General features: G+C 34.1%; 1 protein-coding gene and 3 long non-coding RNA genes across 4 annotated transcripts in view; 3 read left to right on the top strand and 1 right to left on the bottom strand.

The window, feature by feature from the left end:
- The first annotated feature begins 1280 nt into the window (after positions 1–1280).
- The window catches only part of qsm (Zona pelucida superfamily protein qsm), a 73072-nt gene continuing 55376 nt past the window's right edge, over positions 1281–18976 (top strand). The window contains exon 1 of the mRNA XM_081972883.1: positions 1281–1551. Within this exon, the coding sequence (XP_081829009.1) occupies positions 1491–1551 (61 nt within the window). The 5' untranslated portion in view covers positions 1281–1490. The remainder of the gene's footprint in view (positions 1552–18976) is intronic.
- On the top strand, positions 5803–13553 carry LOC145724556 (uncharacterized). The gene is made up of 2 exons (XR_014177041.1): positions 5803–9702; positions 9761–13553. It is a non-coding gene; the product is annotated as an uncharacterized LOC145724556 (long non-coding RNA).
- LOC145724550 (uncharacterized) lies at positions 13699–14310 on the bottom strand. Its single transcript, XR_014177035.1, has 3 exons — positions 14175–14310; positions 13916–14096; positions 13699–13852 (listed from the first exon to the last, which is right to left on the bottom strand). It is a non-coding gene; the product is annotated as an uncharacterized LOC145724550 (long non-coding RNA).
- LOC145724557 (uncharacterized) lies at positions 17938–18789 on the top strand. Its single transcript, XR_014177042.1, has 2 exons — positions 17938–18449; positions 18525–18789. It is a non-coding gene; the product is annotated as an uncharacterized LOC145724557 (long non-coding RNA).

Below are 18976 nucleotides of genomic sequence, written 5' to 3'. Positions count from 1 at the left end.
GATCTACTCGTAATTAGCGACAATATAATTAGTACATAGTTTCTTTCGATTGATCATCATCCGGCTGCGTGGGCCATTTTCGCTGTCTCATAAACGACGTCGGGATGAAAAGGTTTTATTAATGGTGCAGCGGCTTCCATGAGTCTTATTTCTATTTATTGATTCTTTTTGTGGAGCTTTTCAAAGGGAAGTTCCTCTGATTAAATGTAATGATTTAGCTGAATCTAGTTCAGAAAGGTTGGTTGGCAAGTGGGATTCTAATACCCATATACGTTAACTGTAAACCCCATTTTCCATTACAATAGTGTCGCAATTCAATTAGGATAAAACTAATTGCAAGAGCGATAACCATTTTTCATTGTTCAGAAAAAGATTACGGCCGCTAATTATAGACAAACTGGGAACTTCATTTACGTAACTGTTTTCGGGCGATGTTACAAGATAAAGTAGGCACATATGCGAGTTTTGAACGGAGCCAGAATGAAAAAGTACAAAATCCGATCTGAGAGATATCTTCTTAATTACCTGGTTTAATGATTTTTATCACGAAACCGTAATGAGCGAGTTTATTGAATAATGCAAATAATTCAGACGTCGAAAAAATGCGATTCTTGCATATCCGACCAATTAGAGAATAGTTTTTTTCTCTACCATTTTCTTTGAACCGTTTAAGAATGTACAATAGCTATTTATAACCAGATGTTTCAAATTATAAATGCTGCTAAAGAAATAGAAAAAATGGTAATTTTCATGTACCTATAAATGCTGTTAAGTGTAACAACCACTTAAAGTTGTTAAAACAAAAATAACAAAGTGCATCAACGCTAAAGTTAAAAGATTACTAGCAGCAAACTGAAAGCTGCTTTTTTTGACCAATCACAAACTACCCACTGTGCTGCACATGTAGACTAAGCACTTTCTAGCGCTCTTCCACGAATGGGATAATTTTTACTTCTGGCAATCGAAATTACAAAAGACAACAATGTCAAATGTGGAAGCACCACAAACTTAGTTAATGCAAGTTGGTTTATAGTTAGTAGTAAACTTTGAAAAATACTATCTACTTTCTTAAGCATTTTTGTAGTCAAAAACACACTTTTTGCAATTGACTGATTAGATCTGGAAAATTGCATGGTAAAACTGAAACAAAGAAAGCTATAGAACCATACATGATACGTTTGCCATGATACCACCAACATTATTAGCACCTCCGACTTTGCACCAGGTACCAACGCAAGAACCCACTCGCAACAAAACGTGTCTTTTAGCTCGAGTCGATTATGCGGTATGGTATCTTGGTGGCGGTACCATAGAAGCAGTACCATTTCGAATATCGGTCGCGTTGGTACCATCGCGCGGGCACAATAGCAATGTACCAGTAAAGTGAACTAAATCGGTACAGTAGCCAGCTTTTCACTTTCGATTCAAAGTTTGTCTAGCTAGATACAAGGGGTGCAGGAACGCATTTTGATTACGAAACGACCAGAAAAATGAAGGTTTTTATTGGTGTGGTGTGGTGTTGTCTTGTGGTGGCGAAATGTGTTGCGAAAGGTGAGTTTTATGGTTAATTGGAGGTCGTTCCAATACTTTTGTCTTTGTCTATGCGTATAAATGTGATGACAAGTTAAAAACCATCATACGGAAATATCGCTTAAAGATGTAGGTTGTGAAGAAGGTACATCAAAGAACAAAAGGTTAACGAGGGCATCGTGAAATTGCACAATTATCAGCATCAAAGCTGAGTTGAAAACAAAAATCAGTTTGCCAAACCCCACTTATCTTATATCATCAACCAGAAAGGGTCAAGTTGACCGAACTTGCATCAGAACAGGTTTTACAATGTCCGGTTCAGAAAAATCTCATCGGAATACTCTGATATGAATATTTATTACATGTTTAAAACATTTAAAAAAGTACATTTAACATAGGTAATTTGTGTTATAATAAGTAGTAGCGGTTTAAAAACCTTTGATCCTTCAAACGGTTTAATTAGTTATGCTAACAGACAACAGTTTAGCAATAACCATGACTATACCATGGTTTTTTTAGTAGTTACCATCATTCTGAGGAGTCTCAGTGAAACGAAACGAGTTAATGACTAATTTCAAGGATAACGTTGTCAAACGGCGACTAAACACTAATTTTCTCTCTACGTACGTTGGTTTGGACAAGGATAGTAAAAACAATTTTAAATTTAAAGAAGTCTACTAAAGCGATGCGGCATTATTTTATTAAAGAATCCTAAACAAAGAAGGAAGTAGCATTTCGGAAGTTTGACTTATAATCTTCTTGTTTACACTTAAGGATCCATCAAGTCAAATAGCTTAACATTTTTTAGAAGTCTGTAAATTACATTTGAACATTTGGAAAAGCTCAAATTGAAAAGCACGTCACGTGATCGTGACAATTTAAGTTTGCGACTCGTAACATTGTAAAGTTAAGTTTAAATTTGTCTACAGCAGTCACGTGACCAAAAAATGTTATCTTTTACCTAGAAAAGTCTGTAAATTACATTTAAACATTTGGAAAAGCTCAAATTGTAAAAGCACGTGACGTGATCGTGACAATTTAAATTCGAAGTTGGCAACACTGTAACGTTAAGTTAAAACTTGTCAACAACATTCACGTGATCAAAAAAATGTTATCTTTAACTTTGAAAAGTCCGTAAATTACAATTAAAGAGTTGGAAAAGCTAAAAATAGTAAAGGCACGTCACGTGATTGTGACAATTTAAATTCGCGGCTCGCAACATTGTAAAGTTAAGTTGAAACTTCTCTACAGCAGTCACGTGACCAAAAAATGTCGTCTTTTACCTAGAAAAATCTGTAAATTACATTTGAACATTTGGAAAAGCTCAAATTGAAAAGCACGTCACGTGATCGTGACAATTTAAATTCGTGGCTGGCAACACTGTAACGTTAAGTTAAAAAAATTTCATCTTTAACTTTGAAAAGTCCGGAAATTACAATTAAAGAGTTGGAAAAGCTAAAAATAGTAAAGGCACGTCACGTGATCCTGACAATTTAAGTTTGCGGCTCGCTACATTGTAAAGTTAAGTTGAAACTTGTGTACAACAGTCACGTGACCAAAAAATGTTATCTTTTACCTAGAAAATCTGTAAATTACATTTAAACATTTGGAAAAGCTCAAATTGTACCAGCACGTAACGTAATTGTGACAATTTAAATAATTTTCAGCTAGCAACACTGTAAAGTTTAATTGACACCTGTCAAAGTTCTCCATGGAGCACCAAAACGAACGGGCCCATAAATAATATGATCAAGTATATTTTTCAAATTACTTGATTTTTCAAATACTTGACTTGATGTTTATTCTCAAAGTCAAGTCAAAAGGCGTTTATTTCAAAACATATTTGAGTAAAATCACAAAGTTTGAAACAGGTCACATCAAACAGAAGGTTAAAAATACAAATGTACACTAAAAATCAGTAGATCAAATAACAAGTTTAGTACATAATCGTCAAGTAATTTTGACACATCCAAATGAAGATATTTTGTTATAATTCTGAGACTATAGCAGACCTGTGTTAAGCTTTCTACAGAGACTCTCAACATGAGCTACCCATTTGAGCGATGAATGTCATCAAATGAGAGTCAGAAGGAACACGAGTTCAGAAGGCACACTGATCTTATTTTGTTGAGTTCGGAAAAACAGGCACTGTAAGTTTTTTCGAATTTAAATTTAAGCCATATTAACTTTAAACCACCTGTTTATCAAGTTATATTGTTCTTCTACTTTCAATACCAACTTTGATAGACTGTTATCTTTTATGATCAAATTAGTATCATCTGCATAGTTTATTAAGCAGTTACTATTATGAAGAGCCAGTAGGTATACTGCCCTGGGGTATACCTAATTTCATTTGAAGGCTTTCTGATTTTTTGTCCTTTATTTTCACATACTGAGTACGACCCTGGAGATAAGACTCTATCCACAACAAAGCACATTCCCTAATACCGTATCTATTAAGTTTACAAAGTAGACTGTTGTGGTCGAGGCAGTCGAAAACAAATCTGCACAAAGATTTCCCTCCTTCAGAGCATCCGAAATCTCAGATATCAACTCATCTTAGGCCTCAATTGTGTGCTGGAAATTTGAAATAAATTTATTGAATTCCACACAATTTACAATTTTATTATAGAAAGCTCGTTCAAAAAAATTTGAAAAAGAAGACAATATACTAATGGGTTGATAATTTTCAAGATTATCTGCATTACCCTTCTTTAATATAAGTATAACAGTGGCTGTTTTTAGGGCAGTAGGATATATGCCCTCTATGTTCTGTTATCACCTCTATGCACCTTTTAAGAAGAAACTTCATCATCACGTTTTGATTTTAGGTTTTTAGAAATACGTGTGAGTACACTCTCATCCACCATAGATAGATATATGGAATTCAAGTTCACGTTAATGTGCGAATGAGAGTTTGCGTTTGGTTGATGCAAGCTTCTCTTACTTACGGCTTCTTGAGCAGAATTTATAAACATCATATTAAAGCCCTTGGTCAAAACTGGTAAGTAATGCAAAAATATCTCCTGAAAGGAGTTCCAGTTGTTGTCTGTTCCTATCTGGCTGAAAACCTGATCTCATCGCTCCAAGACAGATGAGTAATAACGGACAATACACTTTGATCTGAAAAACGTCGCTCAGTCCCCCTCTGATCTGTCTTTTTTCGAATATCTTTTGGGTCTTATGGTTGGAGATGTGGTTCTCAACGACATTCACATTCTTATATGATACTCAAGTCAAGCCATAAATGGCTATTTACAAATTTACCTACTTTATGTAAAAAACTTAATAGTGTTCATTTTGATTTGTTTGAGTGACTTGAAAACGGAGAAAAACGTTGAATTTTTGTGAAGTTGGAAAACGGTACATTGCACCACTGCATGCTAACTGCTGGTGCTTTTACTATTAGAACCAATCGTTAATAGTAGATATAAAAAACTAACAAACATAGCTGCAGCATCATCTGGCCTACACATACCAACGTAACACTTTGCCCACGCAATTTTTTCCCCTGGTCACACAACAAAAGGATAAATCACCGTCCCAAAACCAGTAACTAATCACACACACGAAATATCTATTATAAGTGGTAATCAAAGCCCATCTATACAGAGGAAGATTATTTAGCCGGGCATCTTATCATCGTCACGTACGTTGTAGCGGATAATTAATCGCCTTTAAAGTAGTATCATCATATTCCCAGCGGCTTTGGGTCTGGGTGTGCCCAATGAGGCAGACAGAAATAAAAGATTAGTTCCACATGGTCTCTGTAGGCCAGTATTGACTAGATTGAAACTGTGACCGGGTTCACATAATAAAAACTGACCCACTCATCCTATAACAATCGAGCTGGAGGCCTAATTAACTTTCGAGTGTTCATTAATACTTAACTGGTGGATCCATAGCCTGGTTTTTGCAAGAAAGAGGCCACCAATCTAATTAACTAGAATCGTTTGTAGCTATTAGACTGTGGGAACATGTGTGTGTTTTTTTTTTAAAAAAAGTAAAACTTAATATGTATTTGCAGTTTCCTTCGTTGGAATACAAAATATGCAATTTGCAACACAAAGTAGACTAGCTGTACATTTTTGTAGACGGCCTCGTTAAGGCGCTCACCTTTTTGCTTAGGATAAATTTCCTAATTTCGCACCCAATTTAACCGGGTAATTACGGAATTTATCCGAATTTATCGTGCGCATTAATTAAAAATCGACAGCAGCTCTTCGCTGCCAGCCTTTTTTAGTAAGCTCCTAATTAGAAAACGGCATTTGTATTAAAATCACGGAAATATTTACAAAAAACAAGTTTATTTCGCTTTTGAGATGAGAAATTTGTAATTCCTTAATTAAGTATTATTTGATTAATAAGGAAATTTACTAGCAATTACCAATTCATAAAGGTCAACCAGAGTTTTTCAAGCAGCTATAAATAAGTATATGACAAGAGATATGACTTCCTAAATCAATTCAAAGAACAAGACCAGTATTACTGAATTAATTCCAATAATGTACTAAATAAGTAACATCAATCAAATATAATGACAAATCATCACGTTACATAAAATTTTACTATTCGTAACTACAGGGTGGTCCAATTTTAAGTGTCAATAATTCACCATTTGATAGCTAATCAAAAAATAAGTTGACTTGCATTATGTCATTTTTCTGAAAAAGGTTTCCTAAGGAAGATACAGTCCTCCAAATTTCAATTTAAAAAATAGTTTAAAACTGAACATCCAAGACTTGTGAAAGTCCAAATTTGTACTGAATAGTCTAAAAACTTGCTTTTTACTACTAGGAATGGTCTTATGATTCGCTTTCTCAAACTGCCATCCTGGTTGAGTGTCTGAAACTAGCATTCAAGAACTAAAAAAAGTCCGGAAATCAAGACAAAGATTGTATTGTGCATGAAACTCATTTTTTACTACTAAAAATAATATAAAAGTTGACTTTTAATGCTAGAACTGACTTTACTAGGACTAAAGAGAGTCCAAAAGTATATTTACATTTAATTGGTGTACAACTGAATTTTCTGGACTGGACAACAAGTCTAGAAGTAAATTAAATTTTCGGACTATTTTATTTCTAAAAATTAGTTCTCAAGACTATTATTGTAGCATTTGGTACCAAAATTTTTTACTTTTATTACTGAAGAAACTTGACTTTTGGAAAAAGTCTTAAACTCGATTTTTCAGTCTTAAAAAGCATTAAAAACAGCCTGAATTTCTTAGAGATGCTACAATTATTGTACCTATGAGCGTAGAAGTCAATTTAATAGTGAAGAAGCTTGAAATAACATTTTCAAGACTATGGTCAGTGGACACACTGGCTTTTAGGCCTGATAAGTCAAAAACTTTGTAAAGATAGTCTTGAAACTCGATTTGAGGCACTGAAAACAGCCTTAAAACAGTCTAGTTTATTAAGAAATACCCGAATTTTTAGCACTGAGGTGTCTAGAAGTCGATTTAATAGTGACAAAGCTTGGAATGCTATTTTAAGTCTATGAAGAATGTAAAAATTGTTTTTTAAGTTTGCTATGTCAATAACTTGGTGAAGATAGTCTTGAAACTCGATTTTCCTTGCTGAAAGCAGTTTTGAAGCACTAAAAATAGTCCAGAATTCGAAGAAAATGAAAAGCATAATAAAAAGCACGAAAAGTTCGTTTTCAAGACAATTTTCATGAATCTAATGTCAATGTCCTGCATCTAAGACTATTTTCAAGACTAAAATATTGAAATTTGTCTTCAAATTATGAAAACTTACTTCAAATGCAAATTTTAAGCTTCTGATTTTCATTAGTTCAGTCACATTTTGGGGTTCAAGGCAATTTTTAAGGTTTAAATGTATGAATTTGTAGTAACAAATTCTTGAAATAGTAGTTTTTATGTCTACAAGTCAATTTTTAGTATTAAAGTCTCTCGATTTGCATGAAAACTGGTTACAAACACAATTTTTAAGCTTCTGAAATTTTTATCTTTTCTAATTCAATTTTCAAAACTAAAGTCTTTTAGTTTGTCTGGAAACTATGAAAACTGGCTACAATAATATTTTTTAAACTTCTTAAGTGAATTTTCCGTTTCCAAGACAATTTTTAAGTTGGGGTGGGTTAGTTTTGGGTCTTTGACCGTAATAACGTGTAATAAAGTGCTTGTTCCAAATTTGATCAATATTGCTGCAACGGTCTGACAGTTATGACAAAAAAAAAACGATTTTTTAAACAGAAATTTGAAGGACTGTATTTTCCTTAGGAAGCACTTTTCAGGAAAATGACATAATGAATGTCAACTTATTTTTTAATTGGCTATGAATTGGTGAATTATTGACATTTAAAACTGGACCAACCTGTATAGTCTATCCGGCGAACCTACGGAGTAATAAAAGCGAAAATTAGGAGGGGTTGACCCGCCCCGTGCATTAGTATTGGTCTATATCCGGTCCGTTTTACAATATAATATCTTCTTCTCTCTCTAATATAAGGACTTCTCGGGTCTCATGTCTCGATTCACTTTTACGTCCCTGTTTTACAGTGTAATGCGGGTCGACCAAAGTTGCCGCCCATTAAATTTTATTACTCCGTAGGTTCGCCGGATAGACTATAGTTCTTGTTTCCTCACTGTAATCTTCTTCTTCTTGCAGTGCCTTCTCTTGAATTCTGGCAAAATCGTCTCTGTCTTGGGCTCTTCTTATTAGAGAGTTTGAATCTAAGCCTGTCCCATCCCTTATGTTTTTCAGCCAAGAGCACTGTCTAGCCCGGGACCACGTTTTCCCTCAATCTTTCCCTCCGTAATCAGTTGTAGGAATCTGTACTTGTTCTGTCTCATGACATGGTCAAGGTAAGCAGTCTTTCGCTTTTTATGGTCTCGAGAATTCACTGTAATCAGTTTTGAAATATGAAAAAAAAAACACTTTCTATGTCAAAATTAGAGTGATGCAGACAAAAAAATCAAACTGACTGTACTTTATTAATCTCTCTCTCTCTCTCCAATGGCGTTACAGCCCAAATTGAGCCTTGGCCTCCTCTATCTTCCGCCTCCAACACTGTCGATCCAACGCCGCTCTCCTCCAGGTTCTGACACCGATCAAGTCTTCTGTCACTCCATCCTCCCATCTTTTCCGTGGTCTCCCCTTTGATCTTCTGCCCTTTTTGGTAGCCTGTTATCCGGCATTCTTACTACGTGGCCTGCCCATCGTAGCCTCTGTAGTCTGACGAATTCTGAGATAGGTGCCTCCTTGAAAAGTTGGTAGATTTCATGATTATATCTTCTTCTCCATATCTCATTTTCATTTAGTGGCACGAAGATCCGTCTTAGTATACTTTATTAATCAGTTAGTTATAATTCTTTTCCATTATTATAATGATTTATTAGATATTATTAACTGAATTAGTCGGCCGTAGTAAATCCGTTTTAATTTTAATGTATGTTAAACGCTTCTTAACATACATCGATCGATTAACCGTGATTTAGAGAGAAATTGCTTTTGCTTTCCTTAATTCTGATACAATTTATTAAGCCACTCAGCAAGCAATTAGCCTTTAACTATTGAGGTTTTAACCACTTATCGTAAGGATACCGGATAACCTTCGAAAGCTTATAATTTTTGCTCATTATCAGTCATGTTTGTGGTATTAAGTAATCTTCAACAATTGAACAAACACTGTCTAAGCTTGGTTGGAAAGAGCACTTTGTGACACTCTCCAAGCAAACTTTTTTTTTGATAATCCTCTACGTCTCAAGCCTATTTATTGCCTAGTTATCCATACAACTTCGACCGCTTGTTAAGCTGTCATCGCTAAGAGGAAGTTGTTAATAACTATTATGGGATTATAATAATTATTAAACAGCAACATGTCTCTTCGTAGTTTTATCGGGGATATAAAAGTTTCTTGGTGCAGGAATTCAGGCGGGTCGCATACTGTTGCCAGCCTTGACATTTTGTTTGATTTGCACACAGTTTTCGAATCGGAAAAAGGTTTGCGTTGGATTTGTTTGATCGGTGCAAATACACTTGAACGTGATCGAAGTTACAAGTGAGAGTGGCCGTGCCAATGTTGCCCCACACCTTTTTAATGTTTACAGTTCCTTTTCTAGTGTCGAATTCATTGTCGTGTTTGTTCTCCCCAAGTTAGAAAAAGTAGTAAAAGCGTGGTTTATATCAATTAACCAGTGTTTAGGTGAGGAATATGAATTTAGATTACTATACCACGAGGTTACAATAAAAGATTTTTGCAGATAAAGATGATGATTCATTCATTGTCTACTCTCTAAATGACGGTGAGAAGAGTGAAAAACTGAGGACTAAAGAATATTGCCCGGAAACTTTGAAATACACAAAAAACATTAGTTATCATCATCAAAAACCTAAATGATGAAGCAAAATGTTAAAAAAAAATAAAGAAAGAGTAGAGCAACTGTTACAAGGAAGAGTGATTCGATTTGTAATGTACATTTGGAATTCCTTGAACCAATGTTGCCAGGTCTACCGTTTCTCTACCGTTCTCCTAATTTTTGTATATAATCTACCGTTTTTAATTACGTTATTGCCATTATGTTGGTTGTGAAACTTTTCATATACTTTTTCAGTTTATTGAATAGGAAATTTAATAAGGATTCCTACATTTTAACACAGTTTTCGAAACAAGACGATTTTCTGAGATTTAACAGTGATTTTGACAATTGTCACTTCATAGTCTAGCTAAATAGTCTTCTGAACTCACGTGACAACTGTCACTAACGTCAAAACTGTCAAACCATGCTCAAAAGTTGCAAAAATCAGGATTTAAAAACGTTTTCTTGCAGTATTTGATATAAAACGTGTTTCTGGGATTTATAACAGTTATTTTGACAATGGTCACTTTATAGTCTAGCTAAATAGTCATCTGAAATCACGTGACAATTGTCACTAACGTCAAAACTGTCAAACCATGCTCAAAAGTTGCAAAAATCAGGATTTAAAAACGTTTTGCAGTATTTGATATAAAACGTGTTTCTGAGATTTATGACAGTTATTTTGACAATTGTCACTTTATAGTCGAGCTAAATCGTCTTCTGAAATCACGTGACAACTGTCACTAACGTCAAAACTGTCAAGCCATGCTCAAAAGTTGCAAAAATCAGGATTTAAAAACGTTTTCTTGCAGTATTTGATATAAAACGTGTTTCTGAGATTTATGACAGTTATTTTGCCAATTATCATGTGACCGTCTAACTAAATAATGTTCTACAATCACGTGACAACTGTCACTAACGTCAAAACTGTCAAACCATGCTCAAAAGTTGCAAAAATCAGGATTTAAAAACGTTTTCTTGCAGTATTTGATATAAAACGTGTTTCTGAGATTTATGACAGTTATTTTGCCAATTATCACGTGACCGTCTAACTAAATAGTGTTCTACAATCATGTGACAACTGTCACTAACGTCAAAATTGTTCAACCATGCTCAAAAGTTGCAAAAATCAGGATTTAAAAACGTTTTCTTGCAATATTTGATATAAAACGTGTTTCTGAGATTTATGACAATTATCACGTGACCGTCAAGCTAAATAGGGTTCTACAATCACGTGACAACTGTCACTAACGTCCAACCTCCTAACCATGCTCTAAAGTTAAGCGCATGGTTACATAAAGAGTGTTTTTGAGATTTATGATTTTTGACAATGGTCACGTGACTGTCTAGCTAAATTATCCTTTAAAACCACGTGATATCTGTCACTAATGTCAAAACTTAAAAAAACAAATATTAATAAAAAAAATGAAAAATCTGTATTTTTGAAGTACGGTTTTTATAACAAGAATCAATGATATAATAAAATTTTAACAACTATTAAAAGACACTGTATAATAACGTAAAATGAATGAATATGTTTTGATCTACCGTTTTTTGACTGATTATTCTACCGCCATTAAATATTTTGACTTGGCAACACTGCTTTGAACCACAAACAAATCAAAATAATGACAATTATTATTAACAAACAAAAAGAGAAGAATAATTAATTGTTAAGAAGTTTTAATTGTTACTTACTCTATTTAGTCGCATAGTTTGTAGTTTTGAAATCGGAATAACAGATTGACAAGATATGGTTATCAGCTTCTTGAGTGGAATAATTGTTAACTGAACAACCTGAGACTGAGACTGATACAGAACGGAAAGAGAACGATTAGAAAGATGAAAACAAAAAGCAGAGAACACGCAAGAAGAAGAAAAAACAATGAGAAACAAAAATAAAGAAAAAAAGAGGCATCCAGAAAAACTTTGACATTAGAAGATTATTGAATTCTGGATTGCCAACAAAATGCAAAAATATCCAACTGAAAATTCTTACATCAAATCTTCGTTCATTTACTTTATGTAATGAAAAACACTAGTGGCTTAAAGTATTATGATTATGTATAAACATTGTTAATATTTCATTTATATTATAATTACATTATGGAAACAAAATGTTTACTTCTTTATGTTGAATAGTTCGCTATCAGCAGAAACTTTCCCCGGCAACAAACTTAACGAGATTAATAATTCCATAATCCGGAACGTTTTTCCTGTTTGCCTCCGAAAGCTCATTAACTGAAAGGGGAAAGTTGGATACAGCTCAGCTGCTGGATTTATTAAATTTTACATAAGCTAAATTACCTAAACGTCTTTAGAACTCCCGAATTGCCGGGGGCATATACAGCATGAATTTTTAAACCGGTTACGCCTGTTGAAATATGGATTCAAGGTAAATTCAGAACGGGGAAATTTCAAAACAAAAGTAAGCGGAGAATTAATTTTGAAATGTCCGACTGCAACAGACTGGAAAATAAACGGCCGAGCTTTGGCAAGTTCGGATGCAATTTTGTGCTTTTTTGTTCTGGCTGCGTCCATTACGCGAGAGCGACCAAACAATGCAACAAACAAAAAAGGCCGACCACCTTTTCGGTTCCGAAGAAATTTACATACATATGCATATACGAAACTTACGGTACTTTTTATTTGTTCGATCAATCAAATTGAAAATTCGACTAACTGGACTGGAATATGTTTATAATGTGATTAGGATTTTTAATGTTGCATAGTTGCGTGTTAAAGTCTGACACATTGACAGATTAAAGTAGTCTTTTAGTGAGAGCAGAACACGGCAGAATTGATGCACGTATGGTTCATTTTTTTCCCGTGGCGGTTACGTCATCAAGTGCTCCGCCATATTGAAATTTACGCACGTCGTTTATTACAAGCTGGGCTATCCATCTTTTTAATCACCTGTTTGGACGTTGCCGTATTGACAAATTCCTCCTTTAAACCTCACAATATGTTTCTTTCATTAAGCAATTATAAATGAAAATGAGAAAACTATATTGTTTTGAAAAAAAACATTCTAAGAATCTCACATGTTTTGCATGCAAAAAATGCTTTTTTTTTCGAAATGTGTATAATCCATCGGTCCGTTTATTACTGCAACCAACAATACACCAGGTTCACATCTGCTCGTGGAAGATGTGGCAACATAGGGCACAGCCCCAACTGACAGTGGGCTAAACATTTTGAGGTTAGGAATTTTAAAAAGTTGAAAAACAGCAAAAACTACAAACAGAAGAAATAAAAACTTAATTTAGGGTTGTTTAAGTTTATTAATTAGTGTTGTTATTGCGAGATCTTCGTAGAATTTAAGATTTTTCTTCACCAAACTGGAAAACTTGCAACATTTGGTGGTAAACAAAGGCGGAAAGTTCCAATCAAACTTTGGCTTGGGAACAACAACCACATTCAATTTAAATTATCTGGAAAGAAGATCACAGATAGGTGCATTCAAACGAGTCATTAACAGCCCAATACCAACGTTTCAAGAATTGTTCCATAAAATTTGCAAGAAAGGAAAGGCAATGTGTGTATCCTGGGGACTATTAAATCCTAAAGCAGTGTTTTAACTTATAACAGAATTGTTGGTGTTTTAAGAACTTGCTTATTGGTTTTGTGATATAGATTGCTTATTTATTTCCTTTTGTAAATTTACCCAGCATTAAATACATATCAATTTGGTTTTCTTGTGTGATTTATTTAACATGTTTTTTCAATTTCAGTTCAATTTATTGTAAGAACAGGTAGGTACCTCAGTTAAAGAAATTATCTAATTTTATGATTGTTTATGAAGAAAACTAGACTTCTTAGATAAAAAAGAAACTTGAGTGTACTTTTTAAAGATTTTATTTGTATATTTTATAATGTGTAAATAATACAATTAAAATAGTAATTTAACCTACTATCTGAAGTATTTAAAAGTAGCACCATCTGTTTCTAGCCTTATAGTCAGAGAAGATACGGCAAAATTTATAAGGGCTAATTCTGCAAAATAATGGCATTTGATCAAATTTATGTATTAAGTAACTTGTATCTTTCTAATATTACCTGAAACTTATTAGAAATTTGTTTTTTCAACACTCTGCATATGGATTTTGACAACACCATTATAACCATAGCTTCAAACACCTTTTGTTCAGTCTTTTAGAGCAATTAATAATGAGACTTTTTAAATTTGGACCCTTTCAAAGCATGATAAGCAAACTCCAGATTAGGCAAATAAAAGTACCTGAAACATAAGCTATTTAGTATTAGCAGCTTATTAATACCTCTACCAGAGTCCTTTTTATAGTATTAGGTAAATCACCTTGTCAGTTTCTGCTAAATACACCTTTACTCTATATCCATATTCCTTCGAGAACCACTGGCTTGAATAAACTTGGTTTTTATAGTGTTCTTGTAAAAACTCTTCTTGAGAGTAAGTAAATATATGGGCTGTTTCATTGTGACAGTGTTTTCTATTAGAAAAGGCATCTGTCGCGCCATCTCAAGAAAACACCGCTTCCTGAAGCCACGTACGTAAGGTGATCCTGGTAATCACGGTCCGGTCTTTGGTGAGTGGGCACAATAAAACAACCCGTTTCAAAAAGAACGCTGGTTTAATAACAAGAGACTTTAAAATACTGGGAAAACCCCAAAACGTGTTACATCCCCCTTCTTTGGTTATATCAACAACAACTCTCCTCTTTTCTTAACCTCACTCCCACCTTTTCCACGCGATACACACGCCGTCAACTAATCGACGCGCCGCCTACCGTATGAAAAATGAACTGATAGCTGCCACAAACAACGATCTATTCTTTTTAAACAATAATTTGCTGGCTCCGACAGCATCCTTTTCTGTTCCACAAACTCTAGTTCCTTCAGAATGTTTCACTGGGCCTCTTGATAGTTGTAAAGTGTATTAAGAAGGTGGCATGTTCAAAACTGACTACCGGAACACACACACACATTATCTAGTCTCACACGTAGTATCGCAGTTAAAAACAAGTTAAATCAAAATATTCCTTAAAATATTGTAAAATTTACATTAAAAATAAAAAATGTCTCTTTGTTTACTTTTTGTCAACAATGGCCGCCGATTTTCCGAGCCTTGTCGTCCTGATTCATTGCCGACGTGACTAGATGACGTCAAAATTCTATCGCGCTCGGAACGCATGTAATAGACAAGAAAGGCAAATGATGACGTAACCGCCCCGGGAAAATAAATGGACCATAACTGGTTTTCTTTTGATAATATATCATTTAAGTAAAAGTCGGAGTTAGGCTATTGCATCGCAACTTTTAAATACATCGATTATCATAATGAAACTACTGCTTACCTGAGTGATAAGGATAGTATTCTGCATTTTTTTTAAATTCAGCCTTAACGCTAATTATCTTCAAGCCTGACGTGGAGCTTCCAACCTAAACGATTATTCACACCTTACGATCAACTTTTTCTTTCTTCCAATTACCAATTCAAAGCACCGACAGCGACTAGAGTATCAGCTACGGCCGATCGAAAAAAGTGTATATAGTTTAATGGGGCTTTATTACTGCTTTTAAGTGAAATTTAAGATCATTAAGCGCAACAAACACTTTTAAACATCGCCCCCGGGCAACGACTTTTTAAACGTTTTCTCTCCCTTTTGCAAAAAAGACGATTAAATTACACTTGCCCGGTTTTTATTATTTGGGCTTAATTATCGTTATTATTTTTAGTTTACGTAGGAGACGGACCGTGTAATTACACCTCGAATATGTTTGAAACGTTAATATCATTTTTGTGATTGGGGTTCAAGGTGAGCTTCCAGTCGGTAGCTGATGGGTATTCATTCTTCTAGTCTCATGTACAATCGTGTTATTAAGGTTATCTCCAATCTATAATCGTTAACATAACAAAAAGATACCATTAGCCAATCGTGTATTGAGTACAAAGTTTTTTTTCTAACTGATGGCATTAGCTGGTAAATACATATCTACTCCATACTATCAAAGCAATTTTGTTTTACTGTTGAAAAGTACCTGTAATTGAGAATATGTTGCAACGATACCTACCAATTTTGTTTTATTATCGATTTTTCATTGTTTGTGTCAAATTGAAAATTGGGTCAAGTGACATATTATTTGAAAAATACTGTACTTTTCATGCACTCCCTGTATAGTAGCGGCACTGACGAGCTGTGACACTCCAGATATGAGTTTAGCAGTTCGTTACGAAAATTTCTGCTTTCTTTTTTCGAAAATTTTTCGAGTTATTTAGCAAAAACTGGTTTGATGCAAAACATTTTCAAATCAGTTGAAATTGTGGTTTAAAATTTGAACAGTCTGTAATTCGTTTATTTTTTGGAACTTCAGGGAAGTTGAATCGCTTAAATTAGTCGTCTTGAGCTCCTCTTTCCAGTAGTGTTGAGCAAAAAATTCTCTCAAAAACTGTGTACAGGGTGAGCGAAAACATTCAATTACCATACTTTTCATGCACACCCTGTATACTGGAAGCTCAAACTGCTAAGCTAAGTTAAGGAGTTGATTAGGAACATTTTTCAGGGAGAAAAGGGGTGTCAAAACATAAAATGCCAGACACAATTTGAAAGAAAACTCAGGGACAAAATCGCCTGTAAAACCCACTTGGAATAAGAAAATGACCGTTTTAAGTACATTTTTGAAATCCTCATTAAATTTGCTATTCAATAACATAAAAAAAATACCACAAAATTTAGTACAGTCAGGGAGAAAAGCGGTGTCAAAGTTTAAACTGCTAAAAACACAGTTTGAAAGGATAGTCAGGGACAAAATCGCCTGTAAAACCCACTTGGAGTGAGAAAATGACTGTTTTAAGCAAATTTTTGAAATCCCCATTAAACTTCGTATCTGATAACATAAAACAACACTACAAAATTTAATACAGTCAGGGGAAAAATGGGTGTCAAAGTTTGAATTGCTAGTAACACCGTTTGAATAAACAATCACAAACAAAATCGCTTGTAAAACCCACTTAGAGTGAGAAAATGACTGTTTTAAGTACATTTTTGGAATCCTCATTAAATTTCCTATTCAATAACATAAAAAAAATACTACAAAATTTAGTACAGTCTGAGAGAAAAGCGGTGTCAAAGTTTGAACTGCCAAAACACAGTTTGAAAGGATAGTCAGGGACCAAATCGCCTGTAAAACCCACTTGGAGTGAGAAAATGACTGTTTTAAGTACATTTTTGGAATCCTTATTAAATTTTCTATTCAATAACATTAAAAAAAATACTACAAAATTTGGTACAGTCAGGGAGAAAAGCGGTGTCAAAGTTTGAACTGCCAAAAACACAGTTCAAAAGGATAGTCAGCGACCAAATCGCCTGTAAAACCTACTTGGAGTAAGAAAATGACTGTTTTAAGCACATTTTTGAAATGCCCATTAAACTTCGTATCTGATAACATAAAACAACACTACAAAATTTAATACAGTCAGGGGAAAAATGGGTGTCAAAGTTTGAACTGCTAGTAACACCGTTTGAATAAACAGTCACTGACAAAATCGCTTGTAAAACCCACTTAGAGTGAGAAAATTACTGTTTTAAGTACATTTTTGGAATCCTCATTAAATTTCCTATTCAATAACATAAAAAAAATACTACAAAATTTACAGTCAGGGAGAAAAGCGGTGTCAAAGTTTGAACTGCCAAAAACACAGTTTGAAAGGAATGTATTAAATTTCTTGACAAAATTAAAGGTTTCTTGCAGACATTCGTTTTCTTATACCAGAAATTTATGAACTTTAGATACAGGGTGTTAAGTTTAAAAAACAGTGTATTAACACCCTGTATCTCGAGAACAAAGCACTTGCGGACAAATGTTCCCTTGAACTCTTTGCTTGATTCTGCTAGGAGAATCTTCCCTAGGCTTTTGTCACAACAACTCTGAAACACCCTGTATATTAAACAATTTTCAATTTTTGCAATTTAGTCGACATTTGCAGAATTAGCGTGTTATTGGTCAAAAAAAGCAGGAAGCTGAAAGCTATCAGGAGACTGAAAAATCAAAAACTACCAGTTAACTACTAGGATGTTAACAGTTATTAACATCACACTGAAGAAAATAATTAAAAATTGGTTCCGGAACTATTACCTAACTCACCAATTAAGCAAACAAGTATACTTGATACATTCAAATTTATAGAGCTTACATAACCAAACTTTCTACCTAACAATCCATATTATAAAATTGTCAAAACTTTTAACAAGGCTGAAATTTACTTTTAAAAAAACTGTAACCGAGTTCCCAAACTTGCGTTTGTAACCAGTAACGTGGTTAACTAACCCTACTGACCATTATATCGGTTAAGTAATATTCCGCTTGTTATTACGCTTAATTTCAATCAAAATTCGATAAATTGCATACGCAATAAATCACCAGGCTGCTTAACGATCGATTAATTAATTCATTAGCGTAACATTCGTAAATAATTATACTGTTATTTTATGCAAATAACCATCCTCATTAACCGTCAGCATCTAACACTAATATCAGGAAACGTATAGTCCTAACGGGCGAGCCGCCCATGTGCGGATTGTAAATAGTACCGATGGTACTGCCTGGATTTCTTATGGTAAGTACTGGCCGGTGCCGTTAGTTTGTGATACTTTAAAACATACACGATGTTATTTTAATATGGTTATTGAAGATGATTTAGTGTTTACCAGAGCGGACAATTAACAGATTTATGGTCGATCTTCCTTAAAAAGAGCTAGGAATCTCGGATATGCGGTTTAATTCCATTGTTTACCTGTTATTATTACGGGATTTTATTAGGTGCGTTTGTTTAGTACTTATCTACTAAGTAATTCAAATTTAACGTAATCACTTTTGCAAATTTATATTAAGATTGTTATTTATAAATTAATAAACTTGTTTGTATATTTGAAAATAAACAATGTAAATCAAAACCAGGGTAGGAGATTTTAGTTTTCAATTTACTGGGTCACTGAAATGTTAAACTGTATGAATTCGGCCAAATTCGAATGCATTTTCACTCCGTAGCGTCAAAACAGCCATTTTGCGAAATTACATTCCCGTCCGATTTTCCATAAAGTCGTGATTTATGTATAACGGAGGCTGTTTTCTTGACAATTCCGC

This window comes from Ips typographus, linkage group LG2, assembly GCF_016097725.1.
Source record: "Ips typographus isolate SLU linkage group LG2, UJ_Ityp_2.0, whole genome shotgun sequence".
In the NCBI taxonomy this organism is placed as follows: Eukaryota; Metazoa; Arthropoda; class Insecta; order Coleoptera; family Curculionidae; genus Ips; species Ips typographus.
This window is presented reverse-complemented; position numbering and strand designations above follow the sequence as displayed.